Here is a 14,271-nt window from a genome sequence, read left to right as displayed (position 1 = left end):
TGCAAACACAACAGTTTTTTTTTTTTAATCTTTGTTTTAGGGCTTTTAACGGAAACACGACAGGGATTTTTTTTTCATGGCTGACTTTTAAATAAATATAGTAATAATATTTTTAAATGAAATCAAATTAAAAATCATTACTATGATTACAAAACTCTCACAATTTGTATTTACAGAAACTGTGAAAATTAAAATAACTATAAAAACGTTTTTCAAAAATAAAATAATTTTTAAAATTTAAATTTATAAAAAATGTTGTAAAAGTTCCAAAATTTAATTAATTATCACCTAACTTAAATAATAATTAACTAAATAGTCCTAAAAATAACGCATGTATTGATCCTAGGTTAGATTTTCTTACTTTTAATTATATATAGATATAGATATAGACAGATAACACACAAATTAAATATAATTATGTAAACCAAATAATCTAATTAGAAAATCTCCACGTTAATTGTGTAAACCAAATACTATTATAATTAGAAAACATCCAAGTTTATTTTCCACAAGTTTCCCTTTTCCTTATCCTTTTCAAATTTGATTTTGATACCTATAAATATAGGCTATAGCACACCCTGAACCGAACATTAACGTTTTCTTCTTTGTATTGTTCAATGGCGAAATCAAGAATTATAACAAAGACAGATTTGAAAAGAATGGATGAGCAACTTGAGAGGCATTTAGATAAACTATTTAGCAAGGGTTGTGACGAGTCCAAAAAGTTGGAAGTGACGAAGAAACAAGAATGGGAATTGGATCCTACGAAACTTAAAGTTAACGTCAATAATCTTATTGCTGAAGGGGCATACGGATCAGTTTACAAAGGTGTTTATAATGGACAACAAGTTGCAGGTATATATTATCACTAATTCTACCATTAATCTTTTTTCTTATATTAGCTAGTTACTTGATTCTAATTAATGTCTGCGCTAAACCCTAATTAATAATGTAGCTACTTTTTTCTTTCTTTCTTATACTGCTAAACCCTATATATATATACATAATTGCTTTGGCTATTTTTTTTAATCTCAACTAATCTAACTGTTTAACTACTATATATATTATTAGGGTTAGGTTTGTAAAGTTATCAAAGATTTAATTTTTACCGTCAAACTAATGAAAAAGGAAAAAAATATGACAAATTTGTAACTTTTACAGTGAAAAGGATATTATTTGAAATTGTTAAACTGTCAACGATCTTTCAATTAACCCTAATAATATTAGTCTATATACGAAAAACCCTAGAATATACCATTTGATTCTTCCACGTCTGTAATGTTCATATACAAAAATTCATACATTTCCGATAGTTAATAATATATATGTTCACCTTTTTTTTTTTTACAATTCTTTCTGACATAATATTTTTAATTAATTTTCAGTAAAAATACTTGATTTGAGCAATGAAAAGAGAAGGGATGTACTAACAAACGCTTTCACGCAAGAAGTTTCTATATGGTACAACCTACATCACGCAAACATAGCAAAGGTAATTAATTTTTATTCGTTTTGTTTTTTCTCACTTGATTTAACTTATTGCATACATTTAAATATATATGTTTTTCATGTCATCTAACAAGTGTCAAACCCTTTTGATTTTCTTCAGTTAATCGGAGCTTCAAAAAGATTGCCCCAATTGATTATTAAACCCGAATCTACAAGTGGTAAACCATGGTTGAAAAGATGGATTAATGAGCTGACCAATCGCACCCCATGGTCGAGATATCGTTCATTGGAAAAACAACCATCACTTGAATATGGTATCGTGGTTGAATATGTCCCTGGAGGCACTCTCAGATCACACCTCTTAAAAAATCATATCAAAAAGTTGCCATTGAATTCTGTTATTCAACTAGCATTAGATGTTGCAAGAGGTTTGAGTTACCTTCATTCTAAGAAAATTGTTCACAGAGATGTAAAGACTAGTAATTTAGTTATGGACAAGGATGGAAGGGTCAAAATAATTGACTTTGGAGTTTCTCGAATTGAGGCTTCATGTCCTCTTGACATGACTGCCCAAATTGGCACCATCGGTTACATGGCTCCTGAGGTGACATATCTCATTCTGAATCTTTTTTTATTTACAAAAAGGAAAAAAATGAATTCTCTATTACTTATATTAATGTTATTGTCTTATTTTGTATATGCAGGTACTTATTGGTCTACCATATGATCATAAATGTGATGTCTATAGTTTTGGAATTTGTTTGTGGGAGATATATTGTTGTTCAATTCCATATAATGGAAAAATTCCTTCTTCTCACACAAGTCCATGTATTTACAAGGTATGTTTTCAAATTTTATGTTATATTCTTTATAGCTAACGTTAAATAATATATCAATCACTAATATATTTCTTGAAATTTTAGAGTCTAAGGCCGGAAATACCAAACAAATGTCCAAGTGTTGTGGCCAATATAATGAAGCAATGTTGGCATGCAGACCCAAAAGAGAGGCCAGAGATGAAGGAGGTGGTGCTCATGTTGGAAGCCATTGACACATCTCAAGTTGCAGAAAAGGGTTGTTTTGGCTTTCATTAGTGATTAGACCGAAAGGATTAAAATGTACAATAGATTAACTTTGGTCATAGAAGCTTGTATAGATAGGTTTAGGACAATTCTTTTATTTTATTTTATTTTTTGAGAAATCATTCTTTTGGTACATTTTGCATATCAAGATTCAAAAATCTTCTTTACGTTCTTAAATTTTATGCAAAGACAAGACAAGACAATCAAATTGAAACAGAAGTCGTAGATGCAATCTAGCAAAACACTACGGAGAGGGGATGGGATGGGATGGGGAGTGAGGGTTTGAAGGTGGGATGATCAAAGGGTGGAGGCTGGAATCGTTGGATGAATGGAGAGGGGACAATGATCCTAGAAAAAATATTTTTGACCAACCAAATATGAAAATATTGAAAAAAACATTTTCTTTCATCCATACCAAACACACCCTACTTTGGACTCAAAAGTCCAAATAGGGTGAAAACATAGTCGCAGAACAAATATCGGCTTTAGACTGTCTCTGACCTCGAATAAAAAAAATTCAAGTACTTTTCTTGCATAATCCCAGATAAACCAACGTTTAGGAGGCTTGTTTGGGAAGTACAGAGCCCCTCCATCTTTTCTTCTGCAAATAATTCTTGAGGTGAAAACATAGTCGCAGAACAAATTTTGAATATGAAAAAGACAAGTTCTATAGGATCCTAACTGAATTGGCTCATTTGATAAACTATCAAGTGGGAAGCAGCAGTAAAAACTGCTGCCTTAACCAAAAGGACGTGAAGAAGTTGTTTCTTCATTAAGCTAGAGCTTTCACTTATTTTGTTCGCTTCAATGCAAACATGTGAAACTGTTTTTAGCAGAAGGAAAACTGCCACAAATCGAGAGAGGGGGAGGGGGGAACTGGTGATCCATAGATACCTTCCATCTTTGAAATGGACATGGCTGCAGCTTCTGGTTTTAGGGGCTACTCGCTTCAGCAGATGGTCAATATCGATGCATCGCCCAAATCTTCTGTTTTTTTCCCCTTGGTGATTGTTCAATTATGGTTTCTGTACAATGTATATATTTCCCAGGGAAGTCTAGTGTATTTCTTCTTCCCATTGGATGGGTCAATATCAGTTATACTAAATCCTCTGCCTGTTTATGGTTGATGCGTGACTGACGACAGTATCCAACTTTACAGCTATGCAAGGCAGGCATGTCATGACCTTTGGTGATTAGCAGTTCCTAGTCTATGCTGAAAAACTGCTAGTGGATTTCTTTGAGCAAGAGTAGTTACCTGTACACAGTAGCAATCCCAAAAATATCAATCATTCTCACTCGCATTCTTGAATTCTTCCTCGAGTATTCTGCGGATTTTCATCCTCAAACAAGAGGCTTCTTCAGGTTTGAACCACCTTCTTCCAAACTGACAATAGGATCATTTTAAATCGACGACTGATGCAATTGTTCAACAACCAAAAATTGGAGAAAGCAATAAATAAAACAAAAGTTATACCATGGTGAAATCCTTCTTTTTAAGCCTTCTATGAACTTCGTCAATGAAACGCTCCATAAAGAAAAGAACAAACAGACCGCAGTCATACTCATTTCTTTGTTGTGGGACCTGTTACCAGAAAATTTCAAGGAAAGTGGTTTCCGTGAACTTGCAGACATAGTCACAATATATGTAGACAAGTTTGCTTCTATAGGTTTCATAAATTTCTCAAATGGAATATCCACAAATGAGTCAATGTTTTAGACACCCTCCCCCAGTTGATTATAAGTTTTATTAGGATAACCTTTTAACCAAGAAAAAACATGAAAAGAGAGACGAAAAAAAAAAGGAAAAACAGAGCCAGTATGGTAAAATTTGGAACTTTATGACAGCCTAAGCCCATAAAACAGATGATCATCAAACTAAGCAACACCAATTGATGTTTTCCACTACTAGAGAAACCACTTCTTTCCACACAATCAGCAAATGGTATATACATCAATATAGCTGAAAAGAAACTGTTGAGAATACAATTAAATGTTATAAGTGTGCTCTCTCTAATAGCTTTAAGCTTTTAGATGAAATTGTTGCACACTTCATCATGGTATTAGAGCATACAGAGGTCCTGAGATAGAATCCCACCACTGCCCATATTAAAAAAGATGAGATGGTCACACACTTCAGATGAAACTATCTACAAACTCCAAGCATGCCCCAGCTTATGAGAAAACAAATTGAGAATTTTACACAAATCCCAAGTGTTAAAGAGTTAGTTACATCCTATCCCTACTTTTTCAAATTACAAAAATCCCTTCAATTTGGTGGAATCCGGATACATCCCAAAACGTCCCGATTTCGGATACATCTCTCAACTATCCGATATGTTGCATCTCGGTTTTGGATAAAGTGATGTATCCGACTTCAAATTACAAAAATCCCTTAAATTTGGTGGAATCCGGATACATCCCAAACCGTCCCGATACATCGCGTTTCAGTTTCAGATACATCTCTCAACGTCCCGATACATCGCATCTCGATTTCGGATACATCACTCAACGTCCCGATACATCGCATCTCGATTTCGGATACATCACTCAACGTCCCGATACATCGCATCTCGATTTCGGATACATCACTCAACATCCTGATACATCTCATACGTCCCGATATATCGCGTAAAGTGATGTATCTGACTGATAGATCACATAAAGTGATGTATCCAAGAATAGGAGAGAGTAGGAATTTTTGTAATTTTGTCAAATGGTAGGAAATTTTAGAGAATATAGTAAAATAAGTTGTGTATTTAAGTAATTTTTCCAAGCAAATTCCCAAAACAAAAGCTCACATCCTATATCAGCCAAACCAAACTCCCTGTATCACAAGGTATTTGAATGGACAAGATAGCTTCTGGTATGAAAAGAATTCCAAAGACTGCTTCATGCCATAAGTTGCAAATGAAAGAATACCTGAATGATGTTTTCATCAATTCTTCGTGGAAGATTTTCCCATATTTTGTCTGAAATAGGAAGAGCTGGCACTTCTCCTTGTCTTAAGAATTTCCATTCTTCTACCAAAAATCTGCAGGAAAAGTCTCCAGGTTTAAGAAGCTTACAGTTCAAAATGTTATCTTACCGCAAGTTTGAAGAGAAAATTGGTTATAATAGACTAAGCCTCAAGATTGTAATATTCAGATTATGAAGCTACAATACTGTAAAATGGCCAAAAAGCCGCAATCGAAACATCCAAACAATAAATATATAACTTAAGTACGAAAACCTGAAAGAGACCAGAATTCTTAACCCTGTCAATTTCTCATTCAACAAGACAAAGTAGTAAGCAATATTGACTTTTCTGTTGAGGCATTCCAGATCTCAACAGCAAACTATTTTCTCCCTTAGGCATATTGAATGGAAATGAATTAGCACGGATATAGCCATGCAAGAATTCCCATTTGGTATTGGGGTCTTTCCCTCCTAACCTCCCAAGTGTCACTAATTTTACCATGCAAATTGATCAGCCTGATAAAGTTCCCATTTCTGTCCAGCACAAGTATGATAACAGAACTCTAATTTCTGCCCCTTTAGTTCTCAAGCTGTTACAATTCATGCTGTAATTAGTTATCATTTCTATATTGTAGCATATCATAAACAAGAACAATATAGCACAAGAAATTTTGAATGGTCAAGTTATAGCTTATACAATCCCTACGTTCAGAAATAATGTCAAAATGGTTCTGGCATATACAATTTTTTTTTATGACAAGGGAAGCCCGCAGCCGCTACCCTTTGGGTGCACACAGGGTAAAAACCCCGCTCCTATGCAGTAGCTTGCAAACCACACAAGAGAGGTAACCCGCACTAGGCACGCACCGACCCAGAAGGCAAACCGATTGCTTAGGCTGGCAAGGGGTTTCAAACTTGAAACCTCCAGCATGGAAGTCCCAAGCCCAAACCACTGGACCACCCCGCTGGCAAGGGGTTCTGGCATATGCATTATTATCATGACAACGGTGAAGTTATGGCAAATCAGAAACAAGATGTAGCTGCAGTCAATAATTGTAACAACTCTGAATCAAAACTACAATTTACAAGAAATAAATTCTGTAGCATGGATGTCACGTTATTTAACAGCCAACGACAGAGTTCAGCTTACTTTCTTATGGTAGCAAAAAGGGACTTGCTGCAGTGAAGCCCTAATGAATCCAAGTGAAGTAAAATTGGCCCCAGTTGATCTTCTTTATCTGGTATGCAAATTATAACCAGGCTCCAATGAAGACTACAAAGGAGAAGAACCAACACAAGGACATCAATAGCAACTCAACAGAAATAGTGCAAGAGGACAAAGAGTTATGTAAATGCACCAAAACTGACAAAAATAACTTGGAGTGAAGTCAATGAACTCCTAGGCCAACTACCAATAGAAAGGATATCTAAGTTTCATTTATTATTATTATTATTATTATTATTATTCCATTTTGTGAAAAAATTATGATCTCTTAGTTAGTCATTAACAAAAGATAGAAAAGGTAAATAAATCACCGGAATTTACCACTTGTATAGAGTTCTCTTTCCATCATCAATAAAACTATTATAACTCAACAAAAAAAGTAGTTCCCTATTCCCTATTCAGTGATCTCGTTATGTTGTTGGGGGTGGAGGGGGACATGAGCAATGACTTTGCTAACAAGGACTACCAGCTGAACTGGTCAATGTGGGTAGGCTGGTTGACCTGCGTATGTAGCACCTACATAGATTGAGATGTGACTGCTGACAAGTACAACCACCCAAGATAGAAACCTGGTAGGTGTGAAGTGGAGACTTTAAGTCGTGTGAGTGGGCAAGTAGAGATGATTTTAAGAATGAGATTTTCACCAGCCTGTCTGTCTTGATACAGAGTTCCTACCTAGGACAATCAGTTGATATGACGACGGAGAAGAACCGCCAGCACACCATACCATGTTTTGCTAAAGGCTTTCTTGAGGCATGCTTAAACCTTTAAGCTAGGTGAAAGGATGTATTAAGTGGGTTCCAGGCAGGGAAAGATGTATTAAGGCGGCAAGGTAATAACAGTGGTGCTTTATGGTGAATGCAGCCTATCGACTGATGAACCAGTCTAATCAGCAGATTGATAATTTGCGTTGGAAGCATATTTGGAGAACTAATATTCCACACAAAGTAGCTTGTTTAGAGTGGCTTTTGGCAAAGGAAGTTGTCCTCACACAGGACAATTTAATGAGAAGAAAGATCACAATGTGCTCCTTATGCTTTCTATGTGGAGTTAAGGCAGAGATAGTCAGTTAACCATCTATTCCTACATTGCTAGGTGACAGAATGGGGAATTTTCATTAATTTTAAAAGCATATCCTGGATTATGCCCGGGAAGATTACAGAAGCTCTATAGAGTTGGGAGGAAGCAGGATTAATGGCAAAGAACACGAGTAGATGGAGGATGGCCCCTGAATTTGGAAGGAAAGAAATTTAAGATGCTTTGAGGATACAGAGAACTGTTTTTTTCATCGGGTAAATATATTTTCAATTATATACATGGCCAAAATGCCATATACAAGGGGTAAAACAAAAGGTAAAGAATCTACAAAATGATACTATGCTCTACAAACTCCACCCAATCATCTATACAACAAGGAACTTTATGTGAGCACCAAAAAAATACAAGGGAACGGAGACTGCTCCTCAACTGGGAGAAACTAGACTCTACTCCTTCAAAACCTCTACTATTTCTCTCTGCAAACATTTCACATTAACGCAAGTGGAACCACATTCCTAGCCCTTTCCTTCTGCTTCCGGTCCTCCAGCTAAACATCAACTCTCTCACAATTTTTGACATTGCCCACGGAGTGTAACCACCTAAACACATTCCCACCATAACTCATGGTTAGCCCGCAATGTAGAAGAAGAAGATCCACATCCTCACCTGTCTTCTTACACATGTAACACCAACTAACGCAAACAACATTTTGCTTTCTAAGATTTTCTGCTATCAAAATCACCCTTCTTGCAGCTAGTCAAGTGAAAAAACACACCTTCCATGGCACCTTTGGTATCCTTGTTGCATTACATGGAAAAACATTCTCCTCTCTAACCAATGGTTTCTCATAGAAGGACTTCACAGAGAACACGCCATCGTTCCCCAAGCCCCACCACCAATCGTCTGGTTCATCACCGGATTCAAGAACTTCCCAATCTTGAAATTCCCTTCTAAATCTCAAGTCCCAAAAAACCTCCACCGTGTGTCCCCTTAATATGTTGTATTGTCGAATTTCTTTGGTAAGATATTCCGTATCTCTGAAATTCATCTTTCAATAATATGTCTCCACACCATTTATGCCCCCAATAGTTTACTCTTCTTCCATCTTGGACCTTGACTGAGATATTTTCCAAAGCATAATCCCATTCCTCCATGATATTCCTCCACAAACCACAACCGAAACACAAAGTGGTATCTCTAAGTGAGACATTGATATTGTCCCTCACCCCTAACCGCAACAAAATCAAGCCCCTCAAGTAACCCCGCAAGACAGCTATATCCATCATCCTGCTTAAAGCTTCCATAACTAGAATAAACAGCATTGGTGACAGGAAATCTCACTGAAGAGATGCAAAAATAAATTCATTTCCTTTAATTTTCCTTAAGTTCCATTTGAAGCATAATGGAATCTAGGAATTTTCAGTTAACATGACCCTAGGCCTTTTCACGATCAAGTTTGCACAACACACCTACCACTCCTTGCTTTCTCCTTCAATCCACTACTTTGTTTCCCACCAACGCTGCATCTAGAATTTGTCTACCCTCCACAAAACATTCTGCGAAGTAGAGACAGTATCGTCTAACACCTTCTTAAGTTAATAGAAATCACCCTAGAGATGATCTTATAGATGCTTCCTATTATACTAATAAGTCTATAGTCTTTCATGCTCGTAGCTCCTTCCCTTTTGGGATGATGACAACGAATGAAGCAGTCATAGTTTTCTCGAATTCCCCTCTTTCATGAAACTCAACAATAGTATCCATCACATCAGTTTTAACTGTCTTCCAAATAGAAACCATCAAGTTCCGATGCTTTATCACCCGCAAAACAACCCACCACCCTTTTCATTTCCTCCTCAATTGCTCTTTCTAGCCACACGTCGGAGATATGATTTAGGTAATGGAACATGAAGATGCGTGAACAACCCTACATCAGCTGAATTCCTTGGGTGGGGTTGCACAAGGGTTCTTATTATGCTGGTGGTACTGTGGTATATACATAGTACTCCTGGAGAACCAAGAAACCTCCGAACAGCACTAACTGCTAAGTTTCCAAAAACATTGTTCAGCAACAGGATTTCTCTTCGACAATTACTATTTCCTTACTAACTGCATTGACTCAGTCTCACTTATGTTGCTCCCTCAACTAATTGGGGTTAAATAGTACAGTACGTGTCCTAAGAAAAGAACGAAATCAATCTAATTACATGATTACAAAGAATGAATCACTCCAATTGATCCTAAATCATATGCATAAGAATTATAAGATCCTAATACAAACTGTTAAATTAGGTCTTGGGCCTAACTCACACCCCAAAAGGTAGCTCAAAGGCAGGAGGATTGCTCAAACCTTATAAGGGGTCCACCCATCTCATTAACCATTAACCATCAATGTGGGACTTTTGCCATTCTTCAACACAAACAAACCAAATAAAAAAGCTCCAAATATAGCATACTTGAATTAAATCTTTGTAAATCAAACCATGGTAAAAGGAACCACACAACTTACTCTTCATGTATGGGAAGAAATATATAGGCTTTCTCAAATATATTCACCCCTTTCCACCACCTTCTTAATCTGACAAATGAAGCTTCCTTTTCATTCTGCTGTAGAGAATTAGGAATTGGATTCAGATTTACTGATATTCGAAAGATTGATACACTGCAAGAACTAGGAAAGAAAATATAGATAGTATCAAATAGTTCCTGAGTGTTCAGCATATATTCCATCAGAAAATCAAGTACAAATGGCATAGTCATCTGCAACTTTACATTATGTCTTCAAAGCATCCATACTGCATATGAAGACATAATTAACGAAATAAAAGTGTGTTTTCTCTAAAGCTTAAGCACATTTCAACATGGTATCAGAATAGCAGATATATTGGGTTCAAGTCTCACTGTAACACATTATCAAAAGATTTCCACGTGTTTGGCCCATAAAAAAAGAATGAGATCCGCACATGAAAAGTTTGTTGAGAGATAATAATTATGTAAAAGAGTGCTCTCTCCAACAGTTTGAACATTTAGATGAGATGGTTGCATACTTCAACAAAGATAATATAAAGACAATAAATATTAGGAGAAAGACTAATACACCAACAATCAATCAGAGTTTAAGAGTCTAAGTACCTTTTACAGGGTCATTTTACCTTAAATATTCAATCTTTTTCAGAATAAATAAATAAAGACGAGGCTGATGCTCTCTTCTCCATGTTTTATTTGGAAAATGGGTAATGTTGTATTCCTCAGCATTAAGGAGATGCTGGGGACCTTCAAAAGAAGATACAGAAAACTGAATACTTACAGGGATCCTAATAATTCTACGAGCTGTTCTGAATCCTCTAAACCAATCTCTTTACACCATAAAAAGAGAGATACAAAAAAATTCCTCTAACGCTCTCTTCGCCACATTTGCCCATTAAAAAGAAGCTTCAAACAAGACTCAGTACTTTTGAGATCCATCTACCAAGCTCAGTATTGATCTATAACACATAAACTTTCATTTGTCTTCACTAACCCGTGTCAATGTGTATGGCTGTATGCCATGACTACTTTGCACAGAATTTTCAGAAATACGCTAAAAATTAGCAAAGGACATACATGCCCCAAACTAGATATTTTCACACACAGGCAGGACGTTATACAAAATGGTCGGAAAATTTCACATTTTATAGATTTATATAGAATATGTTAAAACAGAATAGGTATAGAAATATTAAATATGACTCAACCTAACTAATTGATCTTCCTAGATCGATGACCAAGCGCGTTCCTAGATTACTATGTGATTGGAGTTCGAATCAGTGCAGCGCCAGATTTTCCTATTTTTTTAGTTTCTAATCAAGTGACTCTCCCTATATCTGCTAAAAATCAGGTTTTGTGTAGGGCCGATCCAGCAACAGCTTAATCAGAAATGAACAAATGTACCAGCCTACCAAGCATACAACTTACATATTTACTTGGACAATATAATATTTGATATATTGAACAGGTTCAAGCAAAAACTTGAAAGAAAAAATTACTCATGCAATGTGTATTTCTAGGAAAGATGTAGTAATTTCCATTAGTTCTGTTTTAATAAATATGATTTGAATAATATTTTCATTAATTAACAATTTGTTTACTTATTTAAATGTCGATTCACTTACAAAAGATCATGTGTACGCTATTGTTCACACACCACTAATCGATCTATACTTGGTAACCAAGTTCATGTAACATAGTTATTAATATGAAAATTAGAAAAGATAAGCTTAGTTAAACTTGCATGAAATTTTTTTCTCTCAGAGGGAAGATAATACCTTGCTCAGTACAGCCTCTTTGAGCTTCTGGTAAAAATATGTATTGAAAAAGTGATACCCATCGACATCTGCATGAGGTTTTGTCTTCTGGAGGTACCTGACAACAAAACAATGCAATTAGGGTATAGCAGATAGAGAAAGTCGGTGCAAATTTCATCTTGCTCCTACTAGCAACCAGTGTTATCAAAGGCAAAAAGCGCAAAAAAGCTCTAAGGTCCATGGGGGCTTTAAGCACAAATAAAAGGTGGGTTTGATGAAAAAAAGGCGTAAAGGGAGAAAAAAATACAATATAAAGTGAAATATCAATTGTTTAGTGTCACTTCTTCATAAGAGGCTCATTGGCAAGGAAAAGTTTGCCTTAGAACCTGGATGACGACACTGAAGCGCACATAAAGCGAGGCGAAACACTCAACACGTTTTGAGCCTCGCTTCAAGGCTTAAGCGCGCCTTTGATAACACTGCTAGCAACACTATGGAAACTATTTGACCACCAATCTTTTAATTTACTGGTTACTAAAATAAGGTTGACACAGTTGGTGAGTTAAGGTTATGTTCCATTGATAGAGAAGTTCAGGCCGTAATGTAATATCACGCTAACATGAGGATTTATATGCCAGTTGACGTGACTTTTATCTTTGTGTGATTATTTAATGACTCCAATGGTCGAACCAATTGAAGAAAGATCATATGAGGGTAACAATTTCAAGCAGAAGTTACCAAGACCTCAAAAACCACCTATTCATCTCCCTTATTTGGTTGGAGAAGCTGCTAACGAGATGGTTGACAGGTCCTTGGAAGCAAGAGAGGCAATTATTGAGTTGCTTAAGTTTCACATCAGTCGGGCACAACAAAGGATGAAGGACTTGGCTAACAAACATAGATCAGACAGGGTATTTGCAGTTGGTGACTGGGTGTATTTGAAGCTGCAACCTTATAGACAAGTTTCAGTGGCTGCTCGACCTTTCAACAAGCTAGCAGCAAAGTATTATGGCCCCTATATCATTGACGCACGGGTTGGTGCAGTGGCCTATAAATTGCTGCTTCCAGTTGATGTGTTGATCCATCCCATTTTTCATGTTTCTCAGCTCAAGAGATGCCATGAGGTGCCTCGGGACATTTCTCATCCTCCAGTCCTACAGCTTTCCAGTCCCTACTGTCCGACGCCTGAAGCTATACTTGAGAGGAGGTTGGTTAAGAAGGGTAACAAAGCCGTGGGTCAAGTGCTTGTCCAGTGGTTAGGTTTGGAAGCTGATCAGGCAACTTGGGAATATCTTTCTGAATTGCAGCATAGATTTCCCTCTTTTCAGCCTTGAGGACAAGTTTGTTCTTTACGGAGGGGTATTGATACAAGTTAGCAAAAGGAGAACTAATCGATAACTAGCAAATTCTGTTAACAAGTCCAGGAGTTAGTTAGAACAGTTAGCACTGTTAGATGGTTAAATTATGTTATTACTGTAGCTGTGGATTTTATGGTTAAATTATGTTATTATTGTAGCTGTGGATTTTAACTGTTTTAGCAATCTCTAGGAGCCTATAAAAGGATTGTATTAGATCATTGACAATCATTCATTTGATTGATAATAAGATTGTTTTCTTCTCTCTATATTTCTCTCTTTAGCTGAATTCTCGGTTTTAATCCCTGAACTAGCTGTTCATATTCCTCGAGATTACTCCTGGAATTTGTTTCTTCTCTGTAATTCTCTGTAATTGTATCATACTCTGTAATTCTCTGTAATTGTATCATACTCTAACAGACTTCTTAACATAACAAATCACGTCAGATTGTTGGGTTCCACTTTTAACGATTCAAGGATCATTGAGAAAATCCTTGTAACGATACGTGGAAGATTTGAGGCGACCATTACAATTTTAGGAAATACTAAAAACTTGTCCAATATTACACTAACAGAACTCTTAAGTACCTTTCAAACACAAGAGCAATGGCGTGTTATGAGACAAGAAGGAGCGGTTGAAGGAGCCTTACCAACCAAGCATCAAGATGATGGATGATATAAGAAAAAGAAGAACAAGAAGTACCAACCAACAGATGGAGACGGTGCAGCACGCAACAACAAAAACAAAACAAGTAGTTTCAAAGGAAACTACCCTCCCTGTAAGCATTGTGGCAAAATCGGACACGCACCTTTGAAGTGTTGAAGAAGGCCTGATGCTAAGTGCAGTTTGTGCAATCAGTTTTGGCATGAAGCAATCATTTGTA

At 36.3% G+C, this 14,271-nt stretch overlaps 2 protein-coding genes across 6 annotated transcripts in view; one reads left to right on the top strand and one right to left on the bottom strand.

Moving 5' to 3' along the window:
* Window positions 1–455: 455 nt before the first annotated feature.
* LOC102603455 (serine/threonine-protein kinase STY8-like) lies at window positions 456–3,405 on the top strand. Its single transcript, XM_015306333.1, has 4 exons — window positions 456–855; window positions 1,386–1,492; window positions 1,610–2,288; window positions 2,373–3,405. Exons 1-3 carry the CDS (start codon window positions 618–620, stop codon window positions 2,174–2,176), a joined length of 912 nt encoding a protein of 303 aa, XP_015161819.1. The 5' UTR covers window positions 456–617; the 3' UTR covers window positions 2,177–2,288; window positions 2,373–3,405.
* Window positions 3,011–14,271, bottom strand: part of LOC102602665 (ubiquitin-like-specific protease 1D) — a 30,044-nt gene continuing 18,783 nt past the window's right edge. For 2 of the 5 annotated variants that reach the window (XM_006341791.2, XM_006341793.2), the window contains 6 exons: window positions 12,054–12,150; window positions 10,259–10,356; window positions 6,637–6,759; window positions 5,451–5,562; window positions 4,006–4,113; window positions 3,011–3,915 (listed from right to left, as the gene is read on the bottom strand). In XM_006341791.2, coding sequence (XP_006341853.1) covers window positions 3,814–3,915; window positions 4,006–4,113; window positions 5,451–5,562; window positions 6,637–6,759; window positions 10,259–10,356; window positions 12,054–12,150 — 640 coding nt within the window. In that variant the 3' untranslated portion in view covers window positions 3,011–3,813. The remainder of the gene's footprint in view (window positions 3,916–4,005; window positions 4,114–5,450; window positions 5,563–6,636; window positions 6,760–10,258; window positions 10,357–12,053; window positions 12,151–14,271) is intronic. The other 3 variants (XM_015306331.1, XM_015306332.1, XM_006341792.2) reach the window with 3 other exon arrangements.

The sequence above is a fragment of the Solanum tuberosum genome, unplaced genomic scaffold (genome assembly GCF_000226075.1).
Source record: "Solanum tuberosum cultivar DM 1-3 516 R44 unplaced genomic scaffold, SolTub_3.0 scf00029, whole genome shotgun sequence".
Lineage (NCBI taxonomy): Eukaryota > Viridiplantae > Streptophyta > Magnoliopsida > Solanales > Solanaceae > Solanum > Solanum tuberosum.
This window is presented reverse-complemented; position numbering and strand designations above follow the sequence as displayed.

Coding starts and splice junctions, on each gene's coding strand:
- LOC102603455 (XM_015306333.1), top strand. CDS start 618: ATGGCGAAATCAAGAATTATAACAAAGACAGATTTGAAAAGAATGGAT. Junction 856..1,385: donor TAATGGACAACAAGTTGCAG/GTATATATTATC, acceptor ATTAATTTTCAG/TAAAAATACTTGATTTGAGC. Junction 1,493..1,609: donor ATCACGCAAACATAGCAAAG/GTAATTAATTTT, acceptor GATTTTCTTCAG/TTAATCGGAGCTTCAAAAAG.